Source organism: Candoia aspera, chromosome 2, assembly GCF_035149785.1.
Source record: "Candoia aspera isolate rCanAsp1 chromosome 2, rCanAsp1.hap2, whole genome shotgun sequence".
Taxonomy (NCBI): Eukaryota; Metazoa; Chordata; class Lepidosauria; order Squamata; family Boidae; genus Candoia; species Candoia aspera.
Window position 1 is genome coordinate 262,775,101 of NC_086154.1, and position 27,226 is coordinate 262,802,326.

Here is a 27,226-nt window from a genome sequence, read left to right on the forward strand (position 1 = left end):
TAGAAAAGCTGGACTGTGGTCACAGAATATGTGACAGGCCTCTACGAAGTGCTTTCCCCAAAACCCTAACGGAAACAGGTTTGTAATGCAGATGTTTTTGCTTTTACCACTTGGATCTTTTCTACCTCTTGATACGGCACGACCCGTCCCCAACTGGGTTTAGGATTGCCGGAGACCCTTCCTTCCTTTCTCAAGGACAACACATTCCTGGTGAACACGCAGGGCAGCATTCCCCAACCTGGCGCCCCCCCAGCTGTTGGACTATGACTCTCAGAAGGCCCCAGCCAGGTGGTCCAACCATACCGGATGGGAAGTGCAGAGGTGACCACGCAACTCGCTGGGGAAGATGGTCCCGGAGAAAGGAAGAGCAATCCCCTTGCCTTGGGGGCGGGGGGCGGTAGTTGTATTGTTGGCCTTTGCTGTTTTTCTCACCCTTTTGGCCCAGAAACCACCCTGGGCTCCAAAGAACAGGTGATATTTTAGGCTTCTCCTTAAAGAATCCAAGTGACCCATTCTCGGCCGGTTTCCGACCAGGAAAGGACAGGGACCAGCGCTCCTTGGAACACGGATGCCCACTCTTGTCTCCACCACTAATCCTAGCATGTGGATTTATTTTTCCAAGTCCCTATCTCTGGCGTCCAGATTTTGTCCCGATCTGCATGTCTCTTAGGTGGACAGATGACTCCACTTTGAACAAGGAGGCAGTTCCCTAGAGCAGGCCCATATGAGCTGATGAACTCCAGGTTTCTCCCGTCTTCCCCAAAGGTGCTCTCCTCTTCCTTGGGGGCCTGGAAGGAAAGCATATTCAGGTAGCCAAAAAACGTAATTCTTTGAAAGCAGCGCTGCCCCGTCACATGGGAGACGTCATCTCAGCCTCTGGGTCTTGCTTCCAAGGCTCTGGATCTGTCCGAGGGCGATTGTGGAAGTCGATCAGGATGTTGTAGGTGAAGATCCCAATGAGGCACCCCAGCGTTGGGGCCACCACTGGGACCCACCACCAATTGTTGGCTGCTCTGAAAGAAGAAGGCAGTGCGGGTTAACAGCCAACCCTAAGCCATAACCCCTGACTGTTCGATAAAAGCATGGTTCCTAGCTGGAGCAGGGCATTGTGTGAATCGTTATTGGACACTGTAAAGTTGGAAGGGTGGCTTAATCTGAAAATTGGCCTGGACCAAGTTGAGCCCAGCTCATGGCAATTGATGGGCATGTCCTTGTAGACTATTTATTTACTTATTTATTTATTTAAAAGATTTATCTGGCCGCCCACCTTAAGCAACTCTGGGCAGCTCACAACAACGACAAAACTAAATACTGTAAAACAATCATAAAACAGTAAAAACAATAAAACAGATTGCCAGCATTTTCTCCCAGGATTTTTTTTTTAAAAAAAAATCTGAAACATCTGCCTCTAAATTATTTTTCAGAACTTCTAGAGCAGTGTTTTTCAGCCTTGGCAACTAATTTCCAACCCTCCTTTATTGTTCATTCATTACAAAGGTGCCCCATTGAATGATCTGAAATGTTTCTCCCTCCAGTATTTAACACCTTCCAAATTATATATATATAATTTCTATTATATATATATACTGTTGTGTGTGTGCATGTGAGAGAGAGAGAGAGAGAGATCTACCACACTAGACAGGACCGGAGGTGCAGGCTGTGCAGAGGGGCCTCAGAGACAGCCCAACACACAGTGGCAGGGCGTAAGATGCAGGCAGGAACAGCACACACTGAACGGCACCACCAAGTAGCCGGCATGTACAGGAACATCTGCACAGCATATGGGCTAGACGCTCCCAAGTCCAGATGGGAGATTCCACAGAAGGTTGTGGAGAATGGCAAGGCTGAGATCCTGTGGGACTTCCAGATCCAGACGGACAGGCAGGTCCTGGCCAATCAGCCAGACATCGTGGTAGTAGACAAGGACCAGAAGACAGCGGTGGTGATAGATGTAGCGGTGCCAAGTGACAGCAGCATCAGGAAGAAGGAGCATGAGAAGCTGGAGAAGCCCCAAGGCCTGAAGGAGGAACTAGAGAGGATGTGGAAAGGGAAGGCCAAAGTGGTCCCAGTGGTGGTAGGGGCACTCGGGGCTGGGACTCCTCAGCTGGGAGAGGGGCTGCAACAGATCCCAGGAGCAACATCAGAGCTCTCTGTCCAGAAGAGTGCAATGCTAGGAACAGCTGAGATCCTGCGCAGAACCCTCAAACTCCCAGGCCCCTGGTGGAGGACCCGAGGTTGAGGAAGACACATACCACCCCTAGGGGTGAGAAGGGAATTTTTTTTATTTTGAATAATATAAAGAAAGTGAATATAGCAGGTCAGACCCATGGTGAGTCTAGTACTCTCTCTTCCAACTGCAATATCTTAGCAGAATTGGTTATGGCCCCACACTCTGGGCCACCATCTCCTCTCAAGGTACCTTGGCACCTTGTGCCAAGGCATTTATGGTGAGATGGTTGGTGGGCTGATCGTTGGTGGACCATCACCGTTTAGTAATCCGTTGTTCCTCTTCTGCTTCAATATATAAGGTAAGCTACCAGGGGTCCTGCCAAGCCGGACAGTGTGAATGTCCTTGTCATCGGTAAAATAAATCAGTGCCCTGAACTCACCGGAACACCTCTAACCCCCATCCAGAAAGAGCAGTGAAAATCCTGGGGGGCAGATCCCTGGAAGGGTTGATGGCATAGCCAGTGTTCATCCCCATAGATATGCCAATGGCTACAACCAACAGCGCAATGATAAAGGCGTTGGTGCCCGGCAGAGCGCCTGCATTCTTCGCGTCATTGATGGCAAGGATACCAATCATGAGCATGCTGGTTGCAATAAGCTGCAGAGGAGAAGAACAGGAATGAAGGCTCAGGATCGTTAAACAATAGGGTGTGTTTAGCCTGCAGAAGTGAAGTTTTGGGGGAGAAGTGAAAGCAGTCTCTGGATATCTGAAGGGTTGTTACTTGCAAGAGGGAGGGCCTCGTTCTCTGTTGCCCAAGAAGGCAGGACCTGAATCAATGGATTGGAAGGTTGTACTTGGACCTACCTACCTTGTAGGAAGGAAGGTTCAGGTAGATACCAGGAAAAACTTACTGACTGTACAAGTTATCAACCAGTGGAATGGGCTGCCACATGAACTGGTGACTTCCCCTCTGCTACAGATCTCCCAACAGAGGCTGGAAAGTTATTGGTGGAAGACGCTCCAGTGGATCCTGCGCTGAGCAGGGGGTTGGATTAAACTACTGCTAAGGTCTGTTCCAATTCTGTGACTGTAATATTTCTCACCCCACCAACAGCACAACCCATCATCTTAATAAAGCCCTCAAAACTTACTGGGCCAACGTTACCAACTTACCCATTTTTTGTTGGCCCATAAAAATAGAATGGCCTTGAGAGCTTTCCTGGAAACGAAGAGCAAGGGGACAGCATCTTCCACCTTGTGGGGAGAGGAGCACGGCCCCTAACCTCAGCAAGCCCTCTCTAGATGACCCAGTGGGACAGAGGGGGGGTTCTGGAGGAGCCAATCCCTGATCCAAGGGCCTCCAAGCTCCTCCTAAGCCTCTCTGATGAGTCTCAAAGCAGCAGCCAGTTGTTATTCCTGAACTGTCCATAGGAAGCAAAATCTGCTTCTTGTTCTGGGGATCAGCATGAGAGACAAAAGCCAACTGTGGGACAGAGGTCCCCAGTGGCTCATCCCCCTGCCCAAAATGCTGCATCAACCAGCTCCTTAGAAAGTCCTTCCTTCGGTGAAGCAACCAATCACCAGAACATCTCCATGGACACCCCAGCTCTGTGCAGCGCTCCCTCCTGAGCATGGGCCCCCGCCCAACGTTTCCAACCACATGACAAGTTCACTGAAGGACTGAGCAGGCTGACCCACAAAAGATGCCGGCACTGCAAGAGGTCGCCCTCCTGTCCCTTCGCCATGCTAGACCCGTGCCTCGGTGACCCTTCTCGCAATCGGTCCGGGGGCACTAACCTCCTGTAGGAACCCTCTCCACAGGGACATGTAGGGGGCAGGGTAGGTGGCAAAGATCCCTGCGGTGGCTGTAGGCCCCGTCACAGTCAGGTTTCCTCCCGTGTAATTCTGTAGGGCTTCTAAAACGGAAGACGAAATCAAGTCTTTGGACAGCAAAAATACAAATGAAGGTGAGAGGAAAAAATAAGACTCACGGCACGCTCCACCCCAGAGGACTGGATCCCCGTTTTATGGCAGTGGTTTTCCATCACCACTTTCAGGAATGGCTTTTTTAAACTTCCCGCTCTAGCCTGCAGCTGTGGAATTTCCTAGTGGTCTCCCATCCAAGGGGTACTCGGGCCCAAACTGGCTTATTTTCCAAATCCAAGTGACCTGAACCAGGCACTCTCCCCTTTTGGGGGCTGCAAATGGAGGGGGCTTGTCAAGGAAGGAGCTCTAAGGAGACTTTGCCTTTTATTTTTCTTTCATGTCCAGCCTTTCATTACATAGCTCCTGCTTCAAAACCAGTAGAAATTGTGCCACTAGCTACACTAGAAATATAAGAATAGAAAACTGGCAGTTTGGCAGAAAAGTCCCCAAGGGGGGGGTGACGTAATTTCAGAAACGCAGAAAATGTAATTTTAGTACCGTAATGGGTTTTTGTGTCTTTAATTATGTAAGAACACAGGATAACCGCTGGATCAGGCAAGGTCCGTTCATTTTGTTTCTCCCAATGGTCAACCAGATGCCTCCAGCAGGACATGGAAACCTCCCTCTTTCCCACCATTGTCCCCTCACAACTGGAATCTGGAGACGCGATGCCCCCAAACTGGAAGCAACCTTGAGTTTTCAAGACTAAGAGCCCTTGGTAGACCTATGTGCCATCAAGTCAGCCTGGACTCTTAGCGACCACATAGGTAGATTTTCTCCATGATGGTCTGTCCCTAACCTGGTCCTTCAGGCCTTCCAATGGTTTGGTAGGTCTGCCCTCCATGAATTTATCTCATCTCCCTCCAAAGCCCATCGTGTTAGTGCCATCACCACATTTTGTGGAACCGATCACTCGTAGACAAGTTCAGAGAGGATGCCCAAGCGGGATCTGAAGCATCTTCCTCACCTTGGAGCTCAGTACTGCAGACCTCTAGTTATAAAATGATCTCTGCTTCCTACTGGTGTCATAGCAGCTGATGGTCACTCCTTGGGACCAAGTCTGCAGTTGCCTCCCCCTAAAGGGCTTGCAAGGCACAATCCACAGGGGTATCAAGGCCTAAGCATGATTTTACCAGTCTGCATGAGGCTAACTGACATCCCCAATCACTGCATGCAATATTGCATTAGGGAATGGGCTTGTGGCTGGTTCATAAGACCAAGGGAAAGCTGCACATTTGTACCGACAGCTTGGCTTTGGCAAGCTACCGGTTGTACCCTTCTGTCACAGCCTCCTTGCTTCCAGCCCAGAAATGCAGACCTTTCCCTGATAAGGAGTGTAACCCTTTCCCCCTCTTGCAAGTGAATGAGGATTTTGTCAGAAGGTGTGGGGGAATGCCTACCATAATACAAAACAAAAATCAGAGCCGATGCTGCAAACGATCCCAGGAACTGGCCAATCACATACGCCGGAAGTTTGCGCCAGAGAAGTTTTCCCACCACGCAGTTGGCGAAAGTTATGGAAGCGTTCATATGAGCACCTTTTAGCAACAAAGACAATGGGAGACGAATCATCATGATGGTAGCGGTCACAAGAACAGCAACAGCGTGATTTGATAGAACCAACCGCCATCCATTTCTGCTATTCCACGGGGGTCAGGCAGTTACACAATAAAATGCCACACAATCTCCGCTTAAGGCATCTGCTTAAACAAAAGTTAGGAAAATGGTAGGAAAAAGATTCAGCCTCCATCATGTGCTATGTGTGCAGTGGAAATAGCCAAAGAACACCACACTTGTTCTACATGTGCTGAAGGGGCACCTGGGAACTTCAGCTAGAAGACGGTTGCTCAACCTTGACAGCCTTAAGATGGGTGGGCTTCAACTCCCAGAATTCCCCAGCCAGCATCTAAAAGTTGTCAAGGTTGAGAAACCCTGAGCTAAAACATTGAGTCCTGTGCCTTGAGAACTCTGAGAGTTGTAGTTTCAAGACAGGGTGTGCAGGATGCTACGTTGGGGAAGGCTAACAGAGAAGGTTGGATTCTGGATCAAACCCGCCCCTGCCCCCCACCCCCCCACTTATCTACTAGACTCACCTGAAATGCCACCAGCAGCATGGATACCTAACATAACACCAAGCCCAAATCCTAGATTGATGCTCAAATATTCTCCAAAATGCTTCTCTCCCAGCACGACTTGCGCAACAGAGCCGAGGCCAAAAGCCTGTCAGAAGAGAAGAGAAGAGAAGAGAAGAGGTCTTCCAGGGACTCTGCCATTTTAGTTAGGGGACAGTTTATGGCCTACCTAGAAACTAGTCCAGGAAAAATGAAGAGTTGGAAGAGCAGGATGGCAGAAAGCTACAAAGAAGAAGGAAAATAATGCTGCCTGTTCTCTGATATTCCCCGGAAAATGTTGTGGAGAGGGTTCAAAAATCGGGGGCAGAACGTGTTCTGCATGCCAAAAATCCTAAATTCAGTCCCTGATTTCCGCTGAGAGTTTGGAAGGCGGTGGCCATGGGAAGAGAGAACTTTGAAGTAAATGCACCAATGATCTAATTCAGTCTAAAGTACCATGATGGGGAGAGAGCTTGGTCGACCTGTCTCCATCTACTTGCGTGAGTTGATCTTCCCATCTTGCAAAGTCTGCTCACCAGCGTCGTGTGCTTTTGTTATGACATCGTCACCCTCTCTCATGTGCTTGGCTGGGATTGTAATCCTTCACTCACATTTAGTCTGGAGGACTCAGATAGGTGGACTTTTTTCTGCTTGGCCTTTTGCTTGCCTGAGCTCAAGCAGACCTGTTACCAAGGTTGGTAAAGACCTCTCGGTCAGACGTTGCTGAAGCCAGGGCTGGGTTTTGTTTTTTGTTATTTCTATTGAGACCTTTTTAACAAAAACTATAAGAGAAAATAAAGATAATAAAGAAAAATAGTAAATAGTAAAAAAAAGAAAAAGAAAAAGATTTTAAAGAAGCGGCTTCCGATCTTCTTAACAATGGTTATAGATACATTTATACAGTAAGTATTTTGCCCTCTCTCTCTAAAGCTGCATCATCATTTCCTGCTTTCCATAAGCTAGCCTTTCTAATTTTCAAACCCATAAATCACAAGCTCATTTTCCTCTTTTTTCCAGCAAACAGTCCACAAGGGGTTTCCAGTCACTAATAAATGTAATTGTTGATCTTTCTCTAATCGAACACCCAGAATGGTTAATTTGGCCGTCTCTGCTAATTCTGTCACGTTCACCAACCAATCCTCTGATGTGGGGATTTCAGAGTCTTTCCATTTTGGCATATATAACAATCTCATGGCAGTAATCATCATTTTTATATATCTTCCATGGCTCTTTTCTAATTGACAGTCCATTAATGCCAGCAGGAGAAGTTCTGGTTTCAGCTGAATGTTGATCTTCAAAATTCTTTGCATAAGCGTATGGATTTAAACCCAAAAATTTCTGGCTTTTTTACAAGTCCATTGGAACCAGAGCTGTTTGTGTTTGATAGAAACACCTTTTCCTGATGATGCCGTTTTCCCACACCCAAAAATTGATTGGGCTTCTGCATATGGCTGGTGACCTGTATTCAGCTTAGCAAGAAGGAAAAACTTTGCTAGTAGTACAGGTAGTCCTCACTTAACAACCATTTGTTTAGTGATGGCTTGGACTTACAACGGTGCTGGAAAAACCAAGTTACGACCAGGCCTCACACATACGACCACCTTAGTGTCCCCACGGTCACATGATCACAATCTGGGTGCTTGGCAACTGGTTCTCATTTACAACCCTCACAGCGTCCTGTGGTCACGTGGTCGCCATTTACGACCTTAACAGCCAGCTTCCAGCAAGCAAAATCAATGGGAACCACATGATTCGCTCAATGACCACATGGTTTGCTTAATGTCCGTAGTGATTCGCTTAACGGCTGCTGCGAAAAAGGTTGTAAAATTGGGTAGGATTCACTTAATGACCACTTCGTTTAGCAACCAAAATTCTGGTCCCAATTGTGGTTGTTAAGCAAGGACTACCTGTAGCCTCTTACATCTTTAACAGGACACACAGAGCCATAAGACTGAATTTGACCGTTCTTACCCAATGAACTGATAGGAAGGAGATTCAGAATGGACAGAAGGAAGCTTATAACTCATGACTAATCTGTGGAATTCATTACCACGTGATGTAGTGATGGTCACTCACTTGGATAGCTCTAAAAGGGGATTGGATACTTCCGTGGAGGATGGGTCGCTCAAGGGTTATGGGTCTTGAAGACTCAAAGTTGGGTTAGGGGTGGTGTGCCTCCAAATCCCAGTTGCAGTGAGCAGTGGTGGAAGAGGAGCTTCTCCTCCTGAGCACCCTAGAAGCATCTGGTTGGCTACTGTGACACATAAAATGCTGAGCTGAGATGGCTATTCGCTGGATCCAACAGAGCTGTTCTGTATTTCTCTAAATCAGCCACTTGTTTCCCTATAGAATATAGAAGATAAGCTAGCAAAACTCAGCCTGATAGAAGTAAAACAGCTGGCTCACAACTACAGCCACAACAAATGGAGGAACGTTCTATGCAACGTGGACAGACCTACAACCACATTCTAGCTGCTCTGTGGGTCATGACCAGATAGGAGCCGAGGACCTTAAGTTCAGGCTTCTCTGCAATAGGTATCAAGAAATCGATCTCTTCTATGCCTGGATGTATTAGAACGCAGCTATCGTTTTGTAAAATATATATATATATATTCACCACCTTTTGGATGTTATGGGTGTCCTAGTGATATATAAAGAAAATCTTAAGAAATAACATCAGCGTTTCATGAGCAAAGTTATCCAACATGCACTTTGTCAATGTGGAAAAGTAAATTATCACCTTGGTTCAGTCTGCTGAATATCAAACTCTGATAACAGTCACGGTCAAAGACAGCTTTGCAGAGCCTTACCCCCAGGAATGACTCAACAATCAGAGTTTCTTTGTGGACGCAGGTAGAGTCCCATAAGCAACAGTGTGTGAGAATCAAACAAAATCCAAGGCAGGACTCTGACTAGATTCAGAAAATTGGTCCAGTCTGATGTGGCTGTCCAAATGAAGCCGAGAAAAATGTTTTTGCATGTGAGAAGTCCAAAACATCTGGATCTGTTTGATGACCTCTGATTCAACAGTTCAAAATCAGCCTGCCAATGCAGTTCTGAAATTAGATTCTGGGTGGCAACCCAGTCAAATGTCAATGTGAACTCGAATTCAAATGAAAGATCGGCCCACCCCTGTTAACCGGGTGCCGTAATGGGGCACTTCCTTGTTGTCTGTCCTGACTCTCGCACCATTTAACTGTCTTAGATGGACTTGGGTTTGCGTATTATGAGGAAAAGGAGAAAATGATCCATCTAGCCAGCATGTTTAAAAAACCAGCAAGAAACCCTGACTCTCAAGATTTCCAGCTAATGAAGACTTCCACTGGATTCTTTAGAACATAAAAGAAGAAAACCATCCGTGATCAAAACAATTGTTTACATGTACTTTCTTCAGCGGTTGGCCGACAGATGCTTTAGAGAAGCTGAGGAGGGGGCTTAAAAGAAACAAACCTTTTGCTGGTGGTCTGCCAGAGACAGCTTCTAAACCTGGAGCTTTAATTGAACTAACCACGACCAAACACACCCCGCCCCAGCCCCATGACTCCTCCTAATCCATTTCCCCAGTCACAGAAGGACCCCACCCATCACCCCCTAAGGTGGCAGGGAATTCCACACGTTAATTATATGGGAAAGAAGAGAGCGAAGCTGAGCTTGGTCTTCCTTGACAGGTGATGCGAGAACTTTCCTGTCTCTAAAGAAAGTTCTCGAGGACCCCATTCAGAAAGATTGTCTGTCCCTCGAGCCTTCTTAACCCTGCCTTCCCCAATCTGGTGCCCTCCAGACGTTGGGACTTCAGTTCCCCAAACTTTGAGATTTGTCACCTGTCAAGGAACCCTGAGAGTTCCATCCCAAACAAATCCAGAGGGGACCAAGTGAAGTCAGGTTGCTCAGACCAGCTTGTCCCTTCACATAAGTGACTCAGCCACAGCAACACTTTAGGTCCATGCATCACTTATCTCCAAAGGCAAGAAGGGGGCATACTCCCAATCTTCTCACCCCCCCCAATCTTCTAACCCTCTCTGCTTCTCCCCCCAAAGCACCACGTCTTCTCACCATCAAGATGAAGGTGGCCAGGGCCTCTGCCAAAGCCTGTCGGAAAGTTTCATTCCGGATCACCACCGAGTTTATTACTTTTTCCAACATCTTGGTCACTGACATCCAGGTATAACTTCTGTTGAAAAGGGAGACGTCGTTCTAAAGAGCCTTGGCTTTGCAGAGGCTTGAAACACAGCACGGTTCTTTCATCTCCACCTGGGCACGTACTGACAGCTCCTACCATCTGGTTAAAGGCTAACCGGTCAATTGAGCATCTGATGTCTTTACGTAGCCCTTTCTACCGCCCCCCCCCACTTTTTCATCATCTCCTGGGCCACAGTGAAGTCAATGAGCCATTGGCCTTTCAACATTATGACCTCAACTCCATTGTGAGAAAAAACAGACCCGCCTCAAGGAAATCTTACAAAGTCCAAAAAGAAATCTGAGATTTGCAAGGGGGTAGGTTGGGGACAGAAGGTTGGAATTAAATTCAGCAAGCTTAACCCTGCTTCTTGTCTCGGAGCAACAATGTGAATGGAAATATTCATTTGGAATCTATTCATGAGCTAACTATAGATGTGATAATATCAAGAGATCATATCGACTTATAATTGTAGCCAAGAGAATCTGTGATTGCTGTTCCTGGAAAATGACGTCAAACTCCTTTCAGAGGGGGACAGTAAATTACATAAATATGCAGTGGTCTCCATTTTTATGTAAAAATACAACAAGGAAGATCACAAGGCAATAATCTGGATATTTATTAAATGTTGGGAGACTACCTTCATCCTTTGATCTAACACAAAAATTTAACATCCTGTACTGTAATTTTACGATGAGTCAGATGGGTATACTAACAGAACAATTTGCAAAATGATTCCATTTATAACCAAAGCTCACAAATATGAACAAAACTCCTATAAAGTTGAAACGTGAACAAAGAACCAACAGCAGGATAATTGGCAAGATCTTAATGCCTTTGGGCTACACGTGCCTCATTTTAGCTTCCCAAATATTCTCAAAGCAGATCAATATGGGGAGGCTCAAATATGCTTCAGATGATCAATGGGGAGAGGCTGACTGGTGATCTGTTCCCCGGCATGCACTTGAGGGACGTTGCTCTCCTGGAGTTAGAAATGGCATCTTTGGGGGTGGGGGGGAATGTATCACACAGAAATTGGGATCAGAACGTGGAAAAGCATTCACGAGGAGCTCTACGGCTGAACAAGTATAGCACCTGACACCAAGATCCAGACATCATGATCATGGGTCAAAAGAACGCAGGGAACGTGCCCCCGGTTCTACTTGGACACATTCCAAAAGCCACATGGCTCCAAGGTCATTTATATCAATATCACACTTGTCTTTCTCCTTCACTCCCCATTTCTGTTTTCACAATTACCCTGTGAAGTGATTGATACTGGCTGGGTTCACCCCATATACCTAACCAGGTTATTGCATTAACCCATTTTCAGGGTTGCATAATACAGTGAATTATGAACTTACCAAAGAGAGCCACTTTGATGTCATGGTGAAGGCACCAGGCTAGAATCCAGGAGACCCTGAGTTCTAGTGTCACCCTAGACATGAAGCCAGCTGGTTGACCTTGGGCCAGCCACTCTCTCAGCCCTAGGAAGCAGGCAATGGCATACCCCCTCTGAAAAATCTTGCCAAGAAAACTGCAGGGACTTGTCCAGGCCGTCTCCGAGAATCAGACATAATTGAATGGGTTAAAAAAAAAATGAACTCACCAAACTGGCTGGATTCATTCGACACACCAAGTTGTCCCCTATCAAAAACCCTAACAAAGGTTCACACCAATCAGGCGTAGCATTTGGTCTGAATGCAGCTGTAAGATCTTTCACAGGTTAAGGGTGCTGTGTGAATGCCTTTGTCAGTTAGCTGCACAAGGTAGATTTTCTGCTCCCCCTGGGAACGTGGGCATCACAAAGATGCTGTCTCAGGTTCTGAAACGTGACATATACGCCTAACCCCACAGGGTGGCCCTGTCAGAAGGATTGGATGAACCCCCAGGACATGGGAAACCCACAGGACACAGGATGGTCTTCCTGAGTTGCAGATCCATTGGGAGCGCCTGCTGGACGTTCTCAACCCACCTGGAAGAGCCTGGATTTCACGTGCTAGAACCAGGCCGCTGCACAAAATGTTCATTCTAGAGTGACTGTCCTCATATCTCACCCTTTCAGATGGGAACTCCAACCCCAGGCTTTCCTGCAAACGTTGCCCCGTGATCAACCTTGCAATTTGGTCCTGGTGTGCATTTTACCCTTGCTTCAGCAATCAGCACCCCAAAGGTCGCTTTTTGCCCCACTCATTGCACTACAAGGTTACAGCTCCGCTTGGCTCATCCTCCGCCCGTGAAACATTAACTTTTACAACCGGGCAAGCTGAGATACAAAGAGGTGGGGTGATGTCTCCCATATGTGGAATTGTCTATCACTGTCAGCATGCCCCTTGGACCTCACAGTTAATCTACAGCAGGGTAGGTGGCTGGCTGGAGAATGCTGGGAGTTGCAGTCCACCCATCTTAAAGTGGCCAAGGTTGAAAAACCCTGATCTACCTCTTTGCCATCAGCTCTGGAGATGCTACCACTCAACTCTCCTGAACTTGCTTTCCTTTGGCCAACAGCTAGAGCAGAAAAGCACCCCCTCTTTTGCTAGTTAGCTCACATTTCTCCCCAGCACTTTACTTGCTACCCTTCACCCCCTCGCATACCCCCTCACTAAATGCTCTATACGCTTCATCCCTAAAAATGTCCTGAAGAAACGGCCATCCTTCACCACAATTTAACCATGGAACATGCCAGGGAATTTTAGGATATCGGGTAAAAGGTAAGGATTCCTCAGGCCACACTTGGCTGCTGTGACTTTATTCACAATCCATTTTATTCTACTTGGAAGCCCCTCCAGAGAGCCAGATTGTTACTGTGGTTAAAGCTGCTAGGCTAGAAGCAGGGAGATTGAAATCTGGTCTTGCCTTAAGCACGAAGCCCAGCTGGGGGACATTGAGCTAGTCCCTGTCTCTGAGCCCAAGGAAGGAGGAGGCAGGGACAAACCACTTCCAAAACTGTGGCCAAGAAAGCTGCAGGAGCTCGCTAAAGCACTGAACTAAGAGTGGGAAGCCCTGAGTTCAAGTCCTGCCTTAGGCACGGAAGCCACTGGGTGACTTTGGGCCAGTCCCTCAGCCCTGGGGAGAAGAAGGCAAGGGCAAAGCACATCTGAAAATGCTGCCAAAAAAACTCAGGGATTTGTCCATGTAGTTTCCAAGAGTCAAGATTGACTCAAAATCACTTTTTTTTTTTAAAAAAAAGGGCCTCCAGTCAAGGCTGAGCAGCACGCAATGCTTGGACTTCGTGAACATGTCCCGGTCAGTTTCTCAGCAGGATCACTTTGCCTTTGCCATCTTCCAGGATTTGTTTATTTCCCTATTAACCTACTCCCTGGTTGGTGATCTCCCAGCCCTTCAGGACTTTCTAGCCATGCTGGGCTTTTAGAAAATCAGCAAAAGGCAGATCAGTGCTGCCACCTGTTGCAAAGAACACCCCCTGGAAACCAATTTGCATTTCAAAAAGGTAAGGGAGGCAGCCAGAGGAGAAATTCTGGGGCACCTACTAGGGCAATTCCTCTATCAGACCAGTTTCAGGTCCTAAAATATTATGCAAGTCTTCAATTTCTCCACCACATTTTGGGAAAAGTAATTAGAGAGAGAGAAGGAAATGAAAGATTAATGGTGAACCCATGGGCTTTCTATTTAACCACAATCTTAAATATTGAATGTAGCTGTAAGATGCTGATTTTCAAATTAGGACTTCTCTGGCCCTGATATGATTTCCAGTTGCACCCTGGACACAAACACACACACAGACACCCAAGACTGCTGGAGGAAGAAAAAGCTTTAAGAACAAATGAACAGACATACAGGGAAGTATTTTCCTGCTAGCTGAAAAGAAGACAAAAAACCAGAGACTAAGGTCCTAACCTCGAGTGAAATCAAATCATCTCCCTCCACAGAGAAAACAGGCGGAGCTTTCAAATGGTATGTGGGCATGACCTTGGGAGACAGGAGGAAGAGCCACAGACTAGTCCAGTGTTTCTCAACCTCAGCAACTTTAAGATGAGGGGACTTCAGCATGGGTGGCTGGGGAATTCTGGGAGTTGAAGCCCACTCATCTTAAAGTTGCTGAGGTTGAGAAACACTGGACTAGGCAATAGTCAGATAAGAGGAAGCCGAGCCCACAGAAGGAATGGGGGTGTGGCAAACATCGCAGAAGGGACCCTCCCTAGTTTCTTGGACTGTAAAGGCAAGGGAGGGGGGAGAAATGTACTTTAAGACATGCAAGATCCTGTTAATGGAACCTTACAGAAGGTAGTGTTAATATTCATGGGCGTGCTTCTTGTCTGGACTACCTCGCAGGGCTAACGAGTTTTGATCTCACCATTGTCTTGGCTTTTTGACCATTCCCTGTGGATGCCCTTGGTAGATGATGCCAAGAAGAAAATTCCTAAGGGTAAGAGCAATTCAACAGTGGATCCAGAGCAGTGATGAGCTTCCTTTCATAGGGTGCACTTAAAGCAGAGGCTGGACCACCATCTTTGTCTCTGGGATGCTCGCATTTGGATCCTGCACTTGTCTTAAATGGACTAAACGACCCCAACCTCCAATATCTGAAATAACTGGAGAATTCTACCCAGTCAGTTCAAGGTTCACCTGATCAAGACTAATGATAGCTGTGACTTGTGGCAATAGCAGATGATTATGTTCAAGTAGGACATCCAAGGTATCAAAGGACATTATTAGTATGGTTTATCTCTAATAGCTGCTGGGGCACTGAATCTAGCATTATCTCATATAATTGTTTTACTGATTATTTATTATTTTATGTATAAAGTTTCTTCGAGTAATGAAACTATTTTGTCAAATCCAGCCAGTTGATCTCAGAAGAAAAGGCAGACGTGACATGCAGTATAACAAGGTAACCAAAAAGGGAATTGTTCGCAATAAAGCTGATTGGAGGTAGATATATTGCAGAGACGGTTGCCAAAAGCTGAAGAGGTCAACGTACCTGAGTTAGGAAGCTGAAGATGGAGGAAGCAACTGAAGCAAACTCAGCAGTGAAACCAGAGTCAAAAGCTGTATTTAATCACAGAGATCCCATGGTGGTTAGGAATCGACTTAAAAACAAATTATTTTTGAAGCGGCAGGATGACCTGACAGCCACGTTCAAACACTTGCTTTCTCTACAGGACAAGGAAGGACTCTGTGAACCTCCATGAATGCAGAAAGCAGTTCTCGAAAATAGAGAGTGTTTTTGAGAAGTCAGAATCATATCTAAACACCATTCTCAGTAACCAGATCACCGAGAAGGTTCCTTGGCACACCTCCTTCTCCATCTCACCTTCCCATGACACTCATCCTCAGTTGGCTGCCAAAGCATGAATGAAGATGAGCAGGCGTTACAACTTATTTCTAACACACTTCATATTTGTAGTCTTTTTATATGTGCAGCTGTGCTGGCTGGGGAATTCTGAGAGTTGAAGTCCACACATCTTAAAGTTGCTAAGGTTGAGAAACTCTGGATTAAGGCATCAGGCTAGAAACTGGGAGACCGTGAGTTCTAGTCCTGCCTTGGGCACAAAGCCAGCTGGGTGACCTTGGGCCAGTCACTCCCCCTCAGCCCCAGGAAGGAGGCAATGGCAAACCACTTCTGAAAAACCTTGCCAAGGAAACTGCAGGGACTTGTCCAGGCAATCTCCAAGAATTGGACACAACTAAAAGATTTTTTTAAAAAAGCTCCATATATATTGCATGCATGATGACTAACTGAAAAAGTGAACATCTTCATCTTCATCTTCTTCCATAGGGTCTATACTTTAAAACTTGAGAAGTTCTACTTTGCTCAGGGCATGCCCCACCAAACACAGATTTTGACCTTTGCCCTTTCATTTAGTTATTTATTTTAAATCCTCTGTTTTTCTAGTCAGTTTGGGTGGAACATATCTTTCCTTCCCCAGCTTGTAGACTCTCTGCATAAAGCCCAAAGTAATGTCACAATGGCTGTGTCCAAGTGAACACATTTAACCAACTCAGTTACAGACTTAGCAGCTGTGTTCGTGCCACGGGGCAAACTCGAGTAGCCTTAATCTTGGTTAGGTTCTTTTGAGGTTTAGCAGGTTGAGAGGCACCAGCCCTTTGGGTCAGTTAATGTCATTACATAGTTGATGTCATTACAAAGGAGACCACTTGCTTTGTTTGCCCAAGGCACTGAGAATGGTGTCAAGGAGGACCTTCATACCCCATTCCCATTATCTTGGGTTAGGGAAGTAACAGGCCTCTTATGTAATGACATCAGCTACCCCCAGTGAGGACATAAATAAGGCTGTGACCTCATGGTCCCTGGATGCAGAGGCTTGGAGGCAAAGTTGATGGGAAAGAGCCAGAGGATCGGGGAGCTTTTTTGTGAATGTGGAAACCCCAGCGAGGGAACGGTAGAAGCAGTTCAGGATTGGAAAGTTGAGAAGATTAGAAAAACAGGTAAGACAGCATTTTGATTCTGCAGATTATCTTTAAATTCTTAGAGGGTGGATGGGTGGATGGATGGATGATACACAAGCTCTTAAATGAATGAAGCAAATACCAGAACTTAGAGGTTCAATCATATAATCATAGACCCCTTCAGGGTCTATGTTTGTAATAAACAGCCCCTACATCCCATAATAGGTGCAGGACTTGATTTTGGACTGAGCTTGGCTCAAGGACCACCATTACTCCTGGCACCTGCTTTCACTAGCAAGGCTGATCTTGCAGCAGGGAAGCAAGAAGGGTAGACCCCCGTAGCCAACCAGACAGCCTAACAGCGTTGGGGCGGTGGCATAAATCTTTGGGTGTAGATGGACTTCCGTGTTAGAGGGGAAGATGGTCCCCTGAAGGAAATTCTGACATCTTCAAGGACCATTTTCAGAACACAGAGAGACGTGCTTCAGCTATTTAGGGATTAGTCAGGAGAAATAGGACTGAGCCTTGCAAATCCTTTCCAAGCCAAAGAAACAGAATAATATTAGATTGGATAACAGAGTTAAGAAGGATGCTGGAGAAAGCAGGAAGCACCACCCTCCCAGGCAGCCATTGTCATCTTCTCTGGTTTCCAGACACACAAGCCATGGCCATCCAGCGTCACCCCAAAGGCTGGGGCACGCCTGCCTCCTGAAGCTCCCTCCTTTGGATTATCAGCAGCTGATGCACACTGGGGGTGGGGGCTGTTGCAGTCCGTGGAAAGTAACAGGAGGGACCACCAAGTAGCTGCCATTTAAAGAGAAGAAAGGACCACACTGACCATCTGCTCCCTGCAGCAAACACAAGCAGTCCTGAGGTCTAGAAACTTGGAGGTGTTGTTTTCCTCAGTGAAAACACAAATTCCCAGAAGGTCAGATTTATACTGTATATAAATCAGATTCACAGTATAATCATTTCTGTTTACTTAGACCTTTGTCCTATTGGGTTTATATGGACCTACCCTTAGGTGAGCCCTATATTGACTTGAAAATTCTAGCGAAACTTTGGGGCTTACTTCTGAGTAGAGGTGCATTCTATTGTACTTTTAGCCTGCAATTCACTCCACATCTTTACCTAGAAGTTTTGTTTAATTCAGTGGAGGCTACTTCTGAGTAAATACTACAGTCTTGCATTGCACAGCTTGACAGTTTGTACATGATGCTAAATGTCCAGAATAAATGCAGCCCTAGAGAGGAAGCTATTTGAAAAGTAGCTGTAAATGCAGAGAAAAAGACATCTATAAAATAGTGGGGAAACTAGTCAGGAAATCGGGGGAACATGATAAATGCTAGTTCTCAATATAGGCAAAGATTATACAGGTAGTCCTCACTTAATGACCATTCATTTAGCAACAGTTTGGACTTACGACAGTCTAAACATGACTTGCGACTGGTCCTCACACTTACGATTGTCACAGCATTCCCAGAGTTGCATGATCACAATTCGGGCACTTGGCAACCAGTTCGCATTGACAACTGTCACAGCGTCCCACAGTCATGTGATCCCCATTTTTGACCTTCCCAGCTGGCTTCCAGCAAGCAAAATCAATAGGGAACCACATGCTTTGCATAACGACCGCCGCAAAAAAGGTTGTAAAATCAGGTTGGATTCACTTAATGACTACTTCACCTTGCAACTGAAATTCCCGTCCCAACTGTGGTCATTAAGTAAGGACTACTTTGTGTGTTAGAAGACAGCAGGAACAGGCAGAATCCCACCCATGTAGTTTAGTGTTCAGAAAATACTAAAGAACTTCTAAATTTATTGTTGCTCGAAAGAAAGGAGAGATGCTGATGCTATAAAAGGAACTGTGCATCACTTCAGGTTCTTTAGGAAGACCTGGTCATAGATTTTCACCATTTCTTGGAGCAGGTTGCTTCGAAGATGTCCACGGAGGTGGTCGGGCTCCAAGAAATCATGATGGTAGCCACAGCCATGCGGTTGAAGCCCCCTCTTTTCACACACATTAAAAGAGGGTGAGACTTCCATTGGGACCACCATCTTGACTTTTTTGACCACCCCACCCCCTGCAGACTTTCCTGGGTTGCAGATTATTGGCAGGTAACCTGTGAGAGATTGTGGGGAGGCTGGAAAAGGGAGGGGAGGGAACACGTAAATGAGCAGCCAATAGAGAACTGGAGGAGTTGGCAGGAGAAGCAGAAATTGTTCTGTCACTCATTGACTGGCATGAAGTCGCTTTGGGTGATGAAAATTCCCGGCTATTCCAGTATCAGCTACCTGGCCTTTAAACTACAGTAAAATTCACTGTAGAATGACTGCCATAAACAATAAGATCATGATCCTGCCGAAATAATAAGAGGAAGATTATGGAACCAACTTCATCTCCCAGCTTAACCCAGATGGAGAGAACTCCAGGAAGAAGTATTTCGAAGTCTCCCAAGAGACTCCACCTTAATTAGTTTAACAAGGCTGGGAAATTCCTCCTATACTTTCCAAGGGTCTGTATCTACCCCAGACTACCATTAGGGACCTCCTCTTGAAATCAAGGTTGTTCCTGTTGAGGTTTTCCTACTAATAGATTAAGACTGCTATTGTAACAAATCATTTTGGCCAGGTGAAGGGGTTGCAAGTGATTGTCTCCTCTCACGTGCTTCATGCAAAATAGCCTGGGGGGAGGACCTGCCCGGACTTGTTCTTCACTTCCTCTTTTTCTCTCTGCTGGAAATGTAGCTCAGCAAGGCTTGCTCCAAACGGAGCTAAGTACTTTAAATGTTTTGCTTTTGTTTTTGCTTTCTGTAAATAAATTATTTTTATAGAAATGCTTGGTGTGTGACTTTTTTGACCTCTCCTGGGCTAAAGGCTTTCCCAGCATCTGCAACAGGTTATGTGCCCAGTAAACAACGCAGTAAAACCCAGAGAGAAAAGAGAGGTCAGCTCCACACCTCGTGCACAATTTAAAGGCAGGTAGCAAAGACCTGTGAAGATTTTCTTTGGAGCCACCTGGAGATTTTCCAGCAACTGCCAGTCTACAGGACAAAGAAGCCAGCTGAGGTGACTTGCAAAAGAAGGAAGAAGCCATGGCTACCTCCCAGCCCTCAGCGATGCCTCTGGAGCGCCTATCAGAGACCAACTATTTGAATTGGGCACTGAAGATGGAAATGTATCTTCGCAGAGAGGATCTTTGGCTGCCAATTGGTGAGCAAACCCCCCAAAATCCCAATGCTGAATGGCTGAGACAGGATGAGCGGGCTAGAGCCACCATTATCCTGGGAGTTGAGGACAATCAGCTAGTCCACGTGCGAGGCATGCAGTCTGCAAAGCAACTTTGGGACGCTTTGAGAGACTTATATGTAAAGGCAACAGCAGGGAGTAAAGTTACCCTGACGAAAAAGCTGTACAGAGCCTACCTTGCAGAAGGAGATAGCCTTCCTGAGCACCTGCATTATATTCAGCAGCTGTTTGTTGAGTTGCAGGAGAGAGGAATGGAATTTACACCTCTCACAAAATCCTATATCCTCCTGTCCTCACTAAATGCAACGTGGGACACGCTGATTTGTACCTTGGAGGCTATGCCTGAAGCAGACCTCACCCCATCGTATGTTACACAGCGCTTACTCGCTGAATGGGAGAAGAGAGAGGAAAGATCCCCCCCCATCTCTTCTGGAAAGCTGCAAGACCAGAAAATGAGGGAAAAGAAGGGAAAGGAATCTGAGGCCACAGCACTAGCCAGCCAGCGATGCTTCACTTGTGGTTCAGCTGGACATTTGCAAAGAGACTGTGCCATGAGACCCAAGAGTAGAAAGACAAAGAAGAAGAACACAATGGCAACACAGAAGAAGGCTCTTCAGACAACCCAAATTGCACAGGTTGCTGAGAAGGGTAATTCTGATGTATGGGTGTTAGATTCTGGGGCCAGTTGTCATTTATGTAATTGTAAAAGCTCTTTTGTGTCACTGTCTAAAACTGAAAGACAAAGTGTATCTTTGGCTGATGGGTCTGTGACCAAAATTATGGGACAAGGTGACTTGTATTTATCCTGCTTAGGAGAAACTGTAAAAGGTGTGTTGTATGTGCCAAATTTACAATCAAACCTTTTATCTGTGGCACAATTGGCTGCAACAGGGTGTATCATAACATTTAAGAAAAATGGTTGTGAGATACGTAAAAATGGGAAATTGTGTGCTACTGGTATGTTAAAAGACTCCTTGTACATTGTGCAAAATGCAAGGAAGCCAAGCTGCAAGGCTGCAGTTGGCAACACACCATATCATGACCAATGTGTACACCTGATGCACAGGAGACTTGGTCATGCTAATTACAAGTATATAGCACAAATGCCACAGCTGTGTGCTGACCTAAAGATAAAACCCTGTGATAAATACTTAGATTGTGTAGTTTGCAAAGAATGCAAAACACTGAAAGCTCCTGTGAGTAAGCACAGTGACAGAGTTACAACTAGACCTTTGGAAATTGTACACTCTGATATTATTGGTCCTTTTGCTCCAAGTCTTGGACAAGCAAGGTATGCAATGACCATCATTGATGATTTCTCAAGATACACATTTATCTACATCTTAAAACATAAAGATGAGGCATTTGAGAAATTTAAAAGTTTTGTGACATGGGCAAATGGAAAATTCCCTAGGCCTGTATCTGCACTCCAATGTGATAGAGGAGGAGAATACCTTTCTCACAAATTCAGAAGGTTCCTAGTGGAAAAGGGGATAGAACAAATTCTTTCTAACCCGTACACCCCTCAGCAAAATGGTGTTGCTGAAAGAAAGGGCAGAACCTTGCAAAATGCGATGGAATGCATGTTAAAAGATTCACGATTATGTTTTAAGTTCTGGGGAGAAGCTTTATCGACTGCTTGTTATGTACAGAACAGGTTGTATAACTCTATGATTCAGGACACTCCATTCCATTTGTTTTATGGTGTGAAACCAAAGGTAAGCCATCTTAGAGTGTTTGGTAGCACTGCATGGGTTCACATTCCAAAACAGCAGAGAAGGAAAGGAGGCCCCACAACAAAGAAAGCCATCTTTGTTGGCTATGAACAAAGCCAGAGGAGCTACAGGTTCATAATGGGAGAGAAATTAATAATTAGCAAAAGCGCTTCTTTTGCTGAACAAAACTGGGGGAGATTAAATTCTAGCTCTCCAGTTGAACTGACCACCACAAGAGAACAGCAAGGACTTGCTGATGGTGATCTTTTGCCTGATGAGGACATTAAATCAGAAAAGCAAACTGAAGATCTGTCTGATGAGACAGATGCTTCTCAGGAAAGTGATAGGAGTCAAAAATCAAGCCCTGTATTACCTCGCAGATCTCAGAGGAGTAATAAAGGCGTTCCTCCATCACGTTTTCAGGCTGAAACAGTAAAGGCTTTTCACATATTCACAGAACCTGAGTCTTTAGAACAAGTGAATGCTTTACCACCTGAGATTGCACAAAATTGGCATTCTGCCATGCAACAGGAGTTAGCATCCTTGAAAGAAAAAGCCTTGGAGTTGTGACCAATTACCTAGGTTTGGAAAAACACAGGAAGAAGAATGGTAGCTTTCTGTTAAACCAAAGGGGAGATAATGGTAATGTGAATGGAAAGACATATAAAGTCAGAGAAGATTGGTTTGCAACTTAATCTGTAGTGTAAAAAGGGGAGTGTTGAGGTTTTCCTACTAATAGATTAAGACTGCTATTGTAACAAATCATTTTGGCCAGGTGAAGGGGTTGCATTTGATTGTCTCCTCTCACGTGCTTCATGCAAAATAGCCTGGGGGGAGGACCTGCCCGGACTTGTCTTCTCACTTCCTTTTTTCTCTCTGCTGGAAATGTAGCTCAGCAAGGCTTGCTCCAAATGGAGCTAAGTACTTTAAATGTTTTGCTTTTGTTTTTGCTTTCTGTAAATAAATTATTTTTATAGAAATGCTTGGTGTGTGACTTTTTTGACCTCTCCTGGGCTAAAGGCTTTCCCAGCATCTGCAACAGTTCCTGCTGTCTTGGTCTTGCCCAGCTTCAGGAGCTGGACATAACCTAGGGTGATCCCCAAGTTTTGGACCACTGCTCTGTTTGTCCCAGTTGGCTGTGCCAGTTAAGGCTGATTTGAGGTCCAAAACATCAGGAGGCACCAGTGACGGTATGCTTGGTTTTCTCTGTCAGCTGTATATCTGTAACGGTTGCCTATCCTAAAACACTCTCAGACTCACAAGCAAGAGCTTAATAAAATCTGGTTTATTTAAGAATAGTATGCAAGTACAAAGAAAGCTGAGAATGGGAAAAGCGCGCCAAATGCAAACTAAAAAACCCTCGGTACAAACGAGATCCCTCCCCCCGTAGAATCTTCCCAGGCTCACAATCCCAGGTGCTCCCAACGGCTTCTGATGATGCGGTGGAAAAGTCCTTGAGCCGAGCACATCACCCAAACACATTCCATTGAAACGAACATAGATGCAGAGCTTGGCACAAGGTCCCCCAGCAGCTCCCTCCCAACAGAAACGCGCGTCAGCACCATGGCATGTGAAATGTTACGATATACAGTGCACATTGAAACAGTGAACATGACAATATCGGGGAGGAATTCAAGTTGGATGGTGAAAGCAGATGTTTCCATGCAAAGGTCTCCAGTTTGATCCTTGGTACAGGTAGTCCTCACTTAATGACCCAGTTGGGACCAGCATTTCATTTGCTAAGCGAAGCAATCATTAAGCAAATCCAACCCGATTTTATGACCTTTTTTGCAGCAATTATTAAACAAATCACTGTGGGCATTAAGCAAACCATGTGGTCGTTAAGTGAATTACATGGTTCCCCATTGATTTTGCTTGCCAGAAGCTGGCCAGGAAGGTCAAAAATGGCAATCATGTGACCACAGGATGCTGTGATGGTCATAAATGCAAACTGGGTGCCAAGTGCCCAAATCATGATCACGTGACTGCAGAGATGCTACGATGGTCATAAGTGTGAGAACTGGTCATAAGTCGGTTTTTTCAGCACTGTTGTAAGTCCGAACTATAATTAAGCAAATGGTTGTTAAGTGAGGACTACCTATATCCTTAGATTATTAAGAATGTAGTTTTAATTGTTGGGGAATGCCTCTTCTTTCTGAAGAGATCTGGTTGGCAGAGAAGCTAACCCAGAAGTAGGTGGACCCCTGACCTCTCTCAGCCTAAGATGCTTATCAGGAGTTTCCACAGCACGGGAAAGGAGCATGTGTCCCCCCAGAGAGAATGACTTTAATCAAATGATGCCACCCAGAGATCCACTGTGAATTAAGAACAGAGACTCTGGAAGGTGGTTTCGGATATTCATCATATAGCAACAGAGTCTTGTGTCACTTTAAAGACTAGTATATTTATAATCATGTATGGATCCTTGGAAGTTCACTTCTTGAGAAGTAGAGTTGCCTTCTCTGAGCTGGCCTCCTCCAAATGTAATGAGACTCCTTCCCCACAAGCTGAAGTCCAAACAGATCTGAAGGACAAACTAGCCACATATATTGTCTGAAACCACAACTATTTCCCCGGTAATCTGCCTGAAATCCTTGACTTTGGGTTCCTGCAGTTGCTGGGCTTGGTGGCCTCAGGATCTGCTTCCAATCCTAAGACCCTAACCAGTACGTTCCCCTTTGCTTCACGGCAGGATGACATCCTTCCTGAAAAAGTTGCAGCTCCTAAAGAAGAGGGACAACAGTGATTCCAATCCAGAGGTCAATCATGGCCAGGGCGGGTGGGATAACCAGGAAGCCCATTTCTCGGGCTTCCAGCCACCCGCTTCCAATAGCCCAGCCACTCAGCGGACCTCACAGCTGTTGCCGCTGCTGATGAAGCCTTCTCAAGCTCCTGCGGAGATTAAGAAGAAGGTTCAGCCTCAGACGGTGGCGCTCCCCGATTTGGTACAGAGACAAACCACCAAGAGTCCTACGGTGGCCGCTCGGATTGACAACAAGCAAGGCACCAAAGAACCAACCAGCTTGCCAAGGCTGTTTGAGCGGGAAAGGGCTCAGAAGGGCAGCACCCCCCAGGGGAAAAAGCGGACTCCAGACATGCCTTTATATCCAGGTATTTGGGGTGAGCAGTGTTTCTCAACCTTGGCAGCTTGAAGATGTGTGGATTTCAGTTCCCAGAATTCTGGGAGTTGAAGTCCACACATCTTCAAGCTGCCAAGGTCGAGAAGCACTGGGGGTGAGCGACACTTTGGTGTAGTGGCGAAGGCACCAGGCTAGAAACCAAGAGCCCATGAGTTCTCATCTCACCTTAGACCTGGAGCCGGCTGGGTGACCTTGGGCCAGTCACTCTCTCTTGGCCTTAGGAAGAAGGGACTGGCAAGACCCTTCTGGAAATGTTGCCTACAAAACTGCATGGACTTGTTCATGTAGTCACCAGGAGTCAAGATGGATTTGAAGACATACACACACACACACTGTATATATAAATACACACAGGCATTGCAATTTTAGTGCATGCAATTATCTCTGTTTAGCACAGGGACGTATTGTGTTTTCTAACCAAGGGCTACCCTGTCTCTGTGCCAGAGGCTGCAAAATACCAATGAGGTCTGGACAAAAACTACATCTGGATCTGATTGCACGCAAAAGGAACTACAATTATATTACATGTATTACTGTTTTTATGAGATTTTAATGTTTATATTCCCTGCTGGATTTTATTGTAAACCGCCCAGAGTCCCTCTTGGGGGGAGATGGGTGGTGGCTAAATTTGATTTATTATTATTATTATTATTATTATTATTATTTTATTTATTTTATTTATTTATCCAATTTGTCCCCGCCCATCTCCTCCCATCAGGGGACTCTGGGCGGTTTACAGTAATCAATTAAAACAACAATAATACAATGAATAAAATATACAGTATAAAATTACAGCAATAAATAATATTAATAAGAGTAAAAAATAAAAAGTCCAAGTGGCACAAGAAGCTAAAGCAGTCCAAGTGTGGGAGGAGTGGTCTGTAGCAGCCATCCCCATGTAGCTCTATTCCCCTCTCCGCCCCAAGCGAGGCGGCAGAGCCAGGTCTTCAGACTCCGCCGAAAGGCCAGGAGCGATGGGGCCTGCCTCACCTCCGGGGGCAGCATGTTCCACAAGGCGGGCATCACTGGGACCCCTCCAAACGAAGTTCTCTTGCAGACGGGGTCCGCAGCAGGCCCTCTCTGCACGATCGGGTGGGACGGGCTGATGTAACAGGGAAGAGGCAGTCCCTCAGGTAAGCCAGTCCCATGCCATGTAGGGCTTTATAGGTGGTAATAACCGACACCTTGAACTGGACCCGGAAGCAGAGTCCATATGAATACACCCTCTGTATTTAATAACGTTCCCTTTTCGTCCCATTAAAAACAGTAGTTGACTTGCATCTTTAAATCTGAGACGTGCTTTAGAATAATTTAAAATACTGATTGGACTGGAAAGCAAAGAAACTACATTTTTAAAACAACGTTCGGTTCAAAGCTCCTTCCGCAGCCGCTCAGTTATCTCAAACCCCATTAGCGCGGGTGGAACATAACAGGGTAACGGTAGAAGCATTTAGCTCTGTGTACGCTTCGGATGCGCATCTGGGGATCCTTTATGATCCGCTACAGCAGTAAGGTAGCATTCCTAGAATCCCTGCAGGGTCCATCGCTTGAACTCGAAGGGCACAGTCAGAACCAAGTGATGCAACTTCTCCATCCCCAAACTTGCAAAGTCAGCCTGGAAATGCTCCTGGGAGGTTGGTCATCCGAGCATCCTCTCAGTTGACCCCGACTGACCCCCACGTGTGTGTGTGTTTGTGTGCGCAATTGCAGTCTGTAGGCTGAGCTTTGTGTGGCTCTACAAATTAAGCCAGACATTTCCTCTCTCTCTTTTGAGAATGCTCGTCCCGTCGAATTGCCCGTCAATCTCGGTCCGTCTCTTTTTCCCAGAGCTCTCCGACGAACGTTTTAGAACTTTGTGGGACAGCAAGAGGCCGCTTAGAGGGAGATCCATCAAAGAAATCCTGGATATGATGGATGAGAGAGAAATACTGGACACCATTCTGGAACAGCTCCGCCCTCCTTTCCAGGTAAGCCTGGCTGGGTCGTGTCAGAATGGACCCAGAGGCCCAGCACGGAGAGGTCGCAGGAGCAAGAACAATCTCAGGGGAGATTTTATCCCAAGGGTAGGCAAATGTGGCTCTCCAGAATGTGCTGAATTATACTTCCTGCAGGCCAGCTGGCTTCTGGCAAGCAAAAGCAATGGGCACATGGTTTGCTTAATGCCCGTGGTGATTCACGTAGCGACCATCGCAAAAAGGTCGTAAAATCGGGTCGGATTTGCTTAATGACCGCTTTTCTTAGCAACTGAAATTCCAGTTCCAATTGTGGTCATTAAGCGAGGACAACCTGTATGTATCCTGATGTGGAAGGGAAAGCAATGCTTTGGGGAAAAAAATGTTCCTTACTCTGCTCCTTCACTTTCTCAC

General features: G+C 46.0%; 2 protein-coding genes across 4 annotated transcripts in view; one reads left to right on the forward strand and one right to left on the reverse strand.

Annotated features, from left to right (window-relative positions):
• Positions 1-593: 593 nt before the first annotated feature.
• Positions 594-10,441, reverse strand: LOC134491855 (aquaporin-7-like). 3 transcript variants are annotated; one of them, XM_063295878.1, is made up of 6 exons: positions 10,261-10,437; positions 6,190-6,316; positions 5,497-5,634; positions 3,968-4,086; positions 2,610-2,827; positions 594-1,013 (listed from the first exon to the last, which is right to left on the reverse strand). In XM_063295878.1, exons 1-6 carry the CDS (start codon positions 10,363-10,365, stop codon positions 851-853), a joined length of 870 nt encoding a protein of 289 aa, XP_063151948.1. In that variant the 5' UTR covers positions 10,366-10,437; the 3' UTR covers positions 594-850. The 3 variants fall into 3 exon arrangements, with proteins under 3 accessions (XP_063151948.1, XP_063151949.1, XP_063151950.1); XM_063295880.1 differs by lacking the exon at positions 594-1,013 and adding an exon at positions 5,363-5,420 and having other exon boundaries at positions 2,676-2,827; positions 10,261-10,441; XM_063295879.1 differs by lacking the exon at positions 594-1,013 and having other exon boundaries at positions 2,606-2,827; positions 10,261-10,441.
• Positions 10,442-24,413: 13,972 nt separating this feature from the next.
• LOC134490273 (maestro heat-like repeat-containing protein family member 7) overlaps positions 24,414-27,226 on the forward strand; it is a 48,909-nt gene continuing 46,096 nt past the window's right edge. The window contains exons 1-2 of the mRNA XM_063293189.1: positions 24,414-24,831; positions 26,688-26,827. Coding sequence (XP_063149259.1) covers positions 24,414-24,831; positions 26,688-26,827 — 558 coding nt within the window. The remainder of the gene's footprint in view (positions 24,832-26,687; positions 26,828-27,226) is intronic.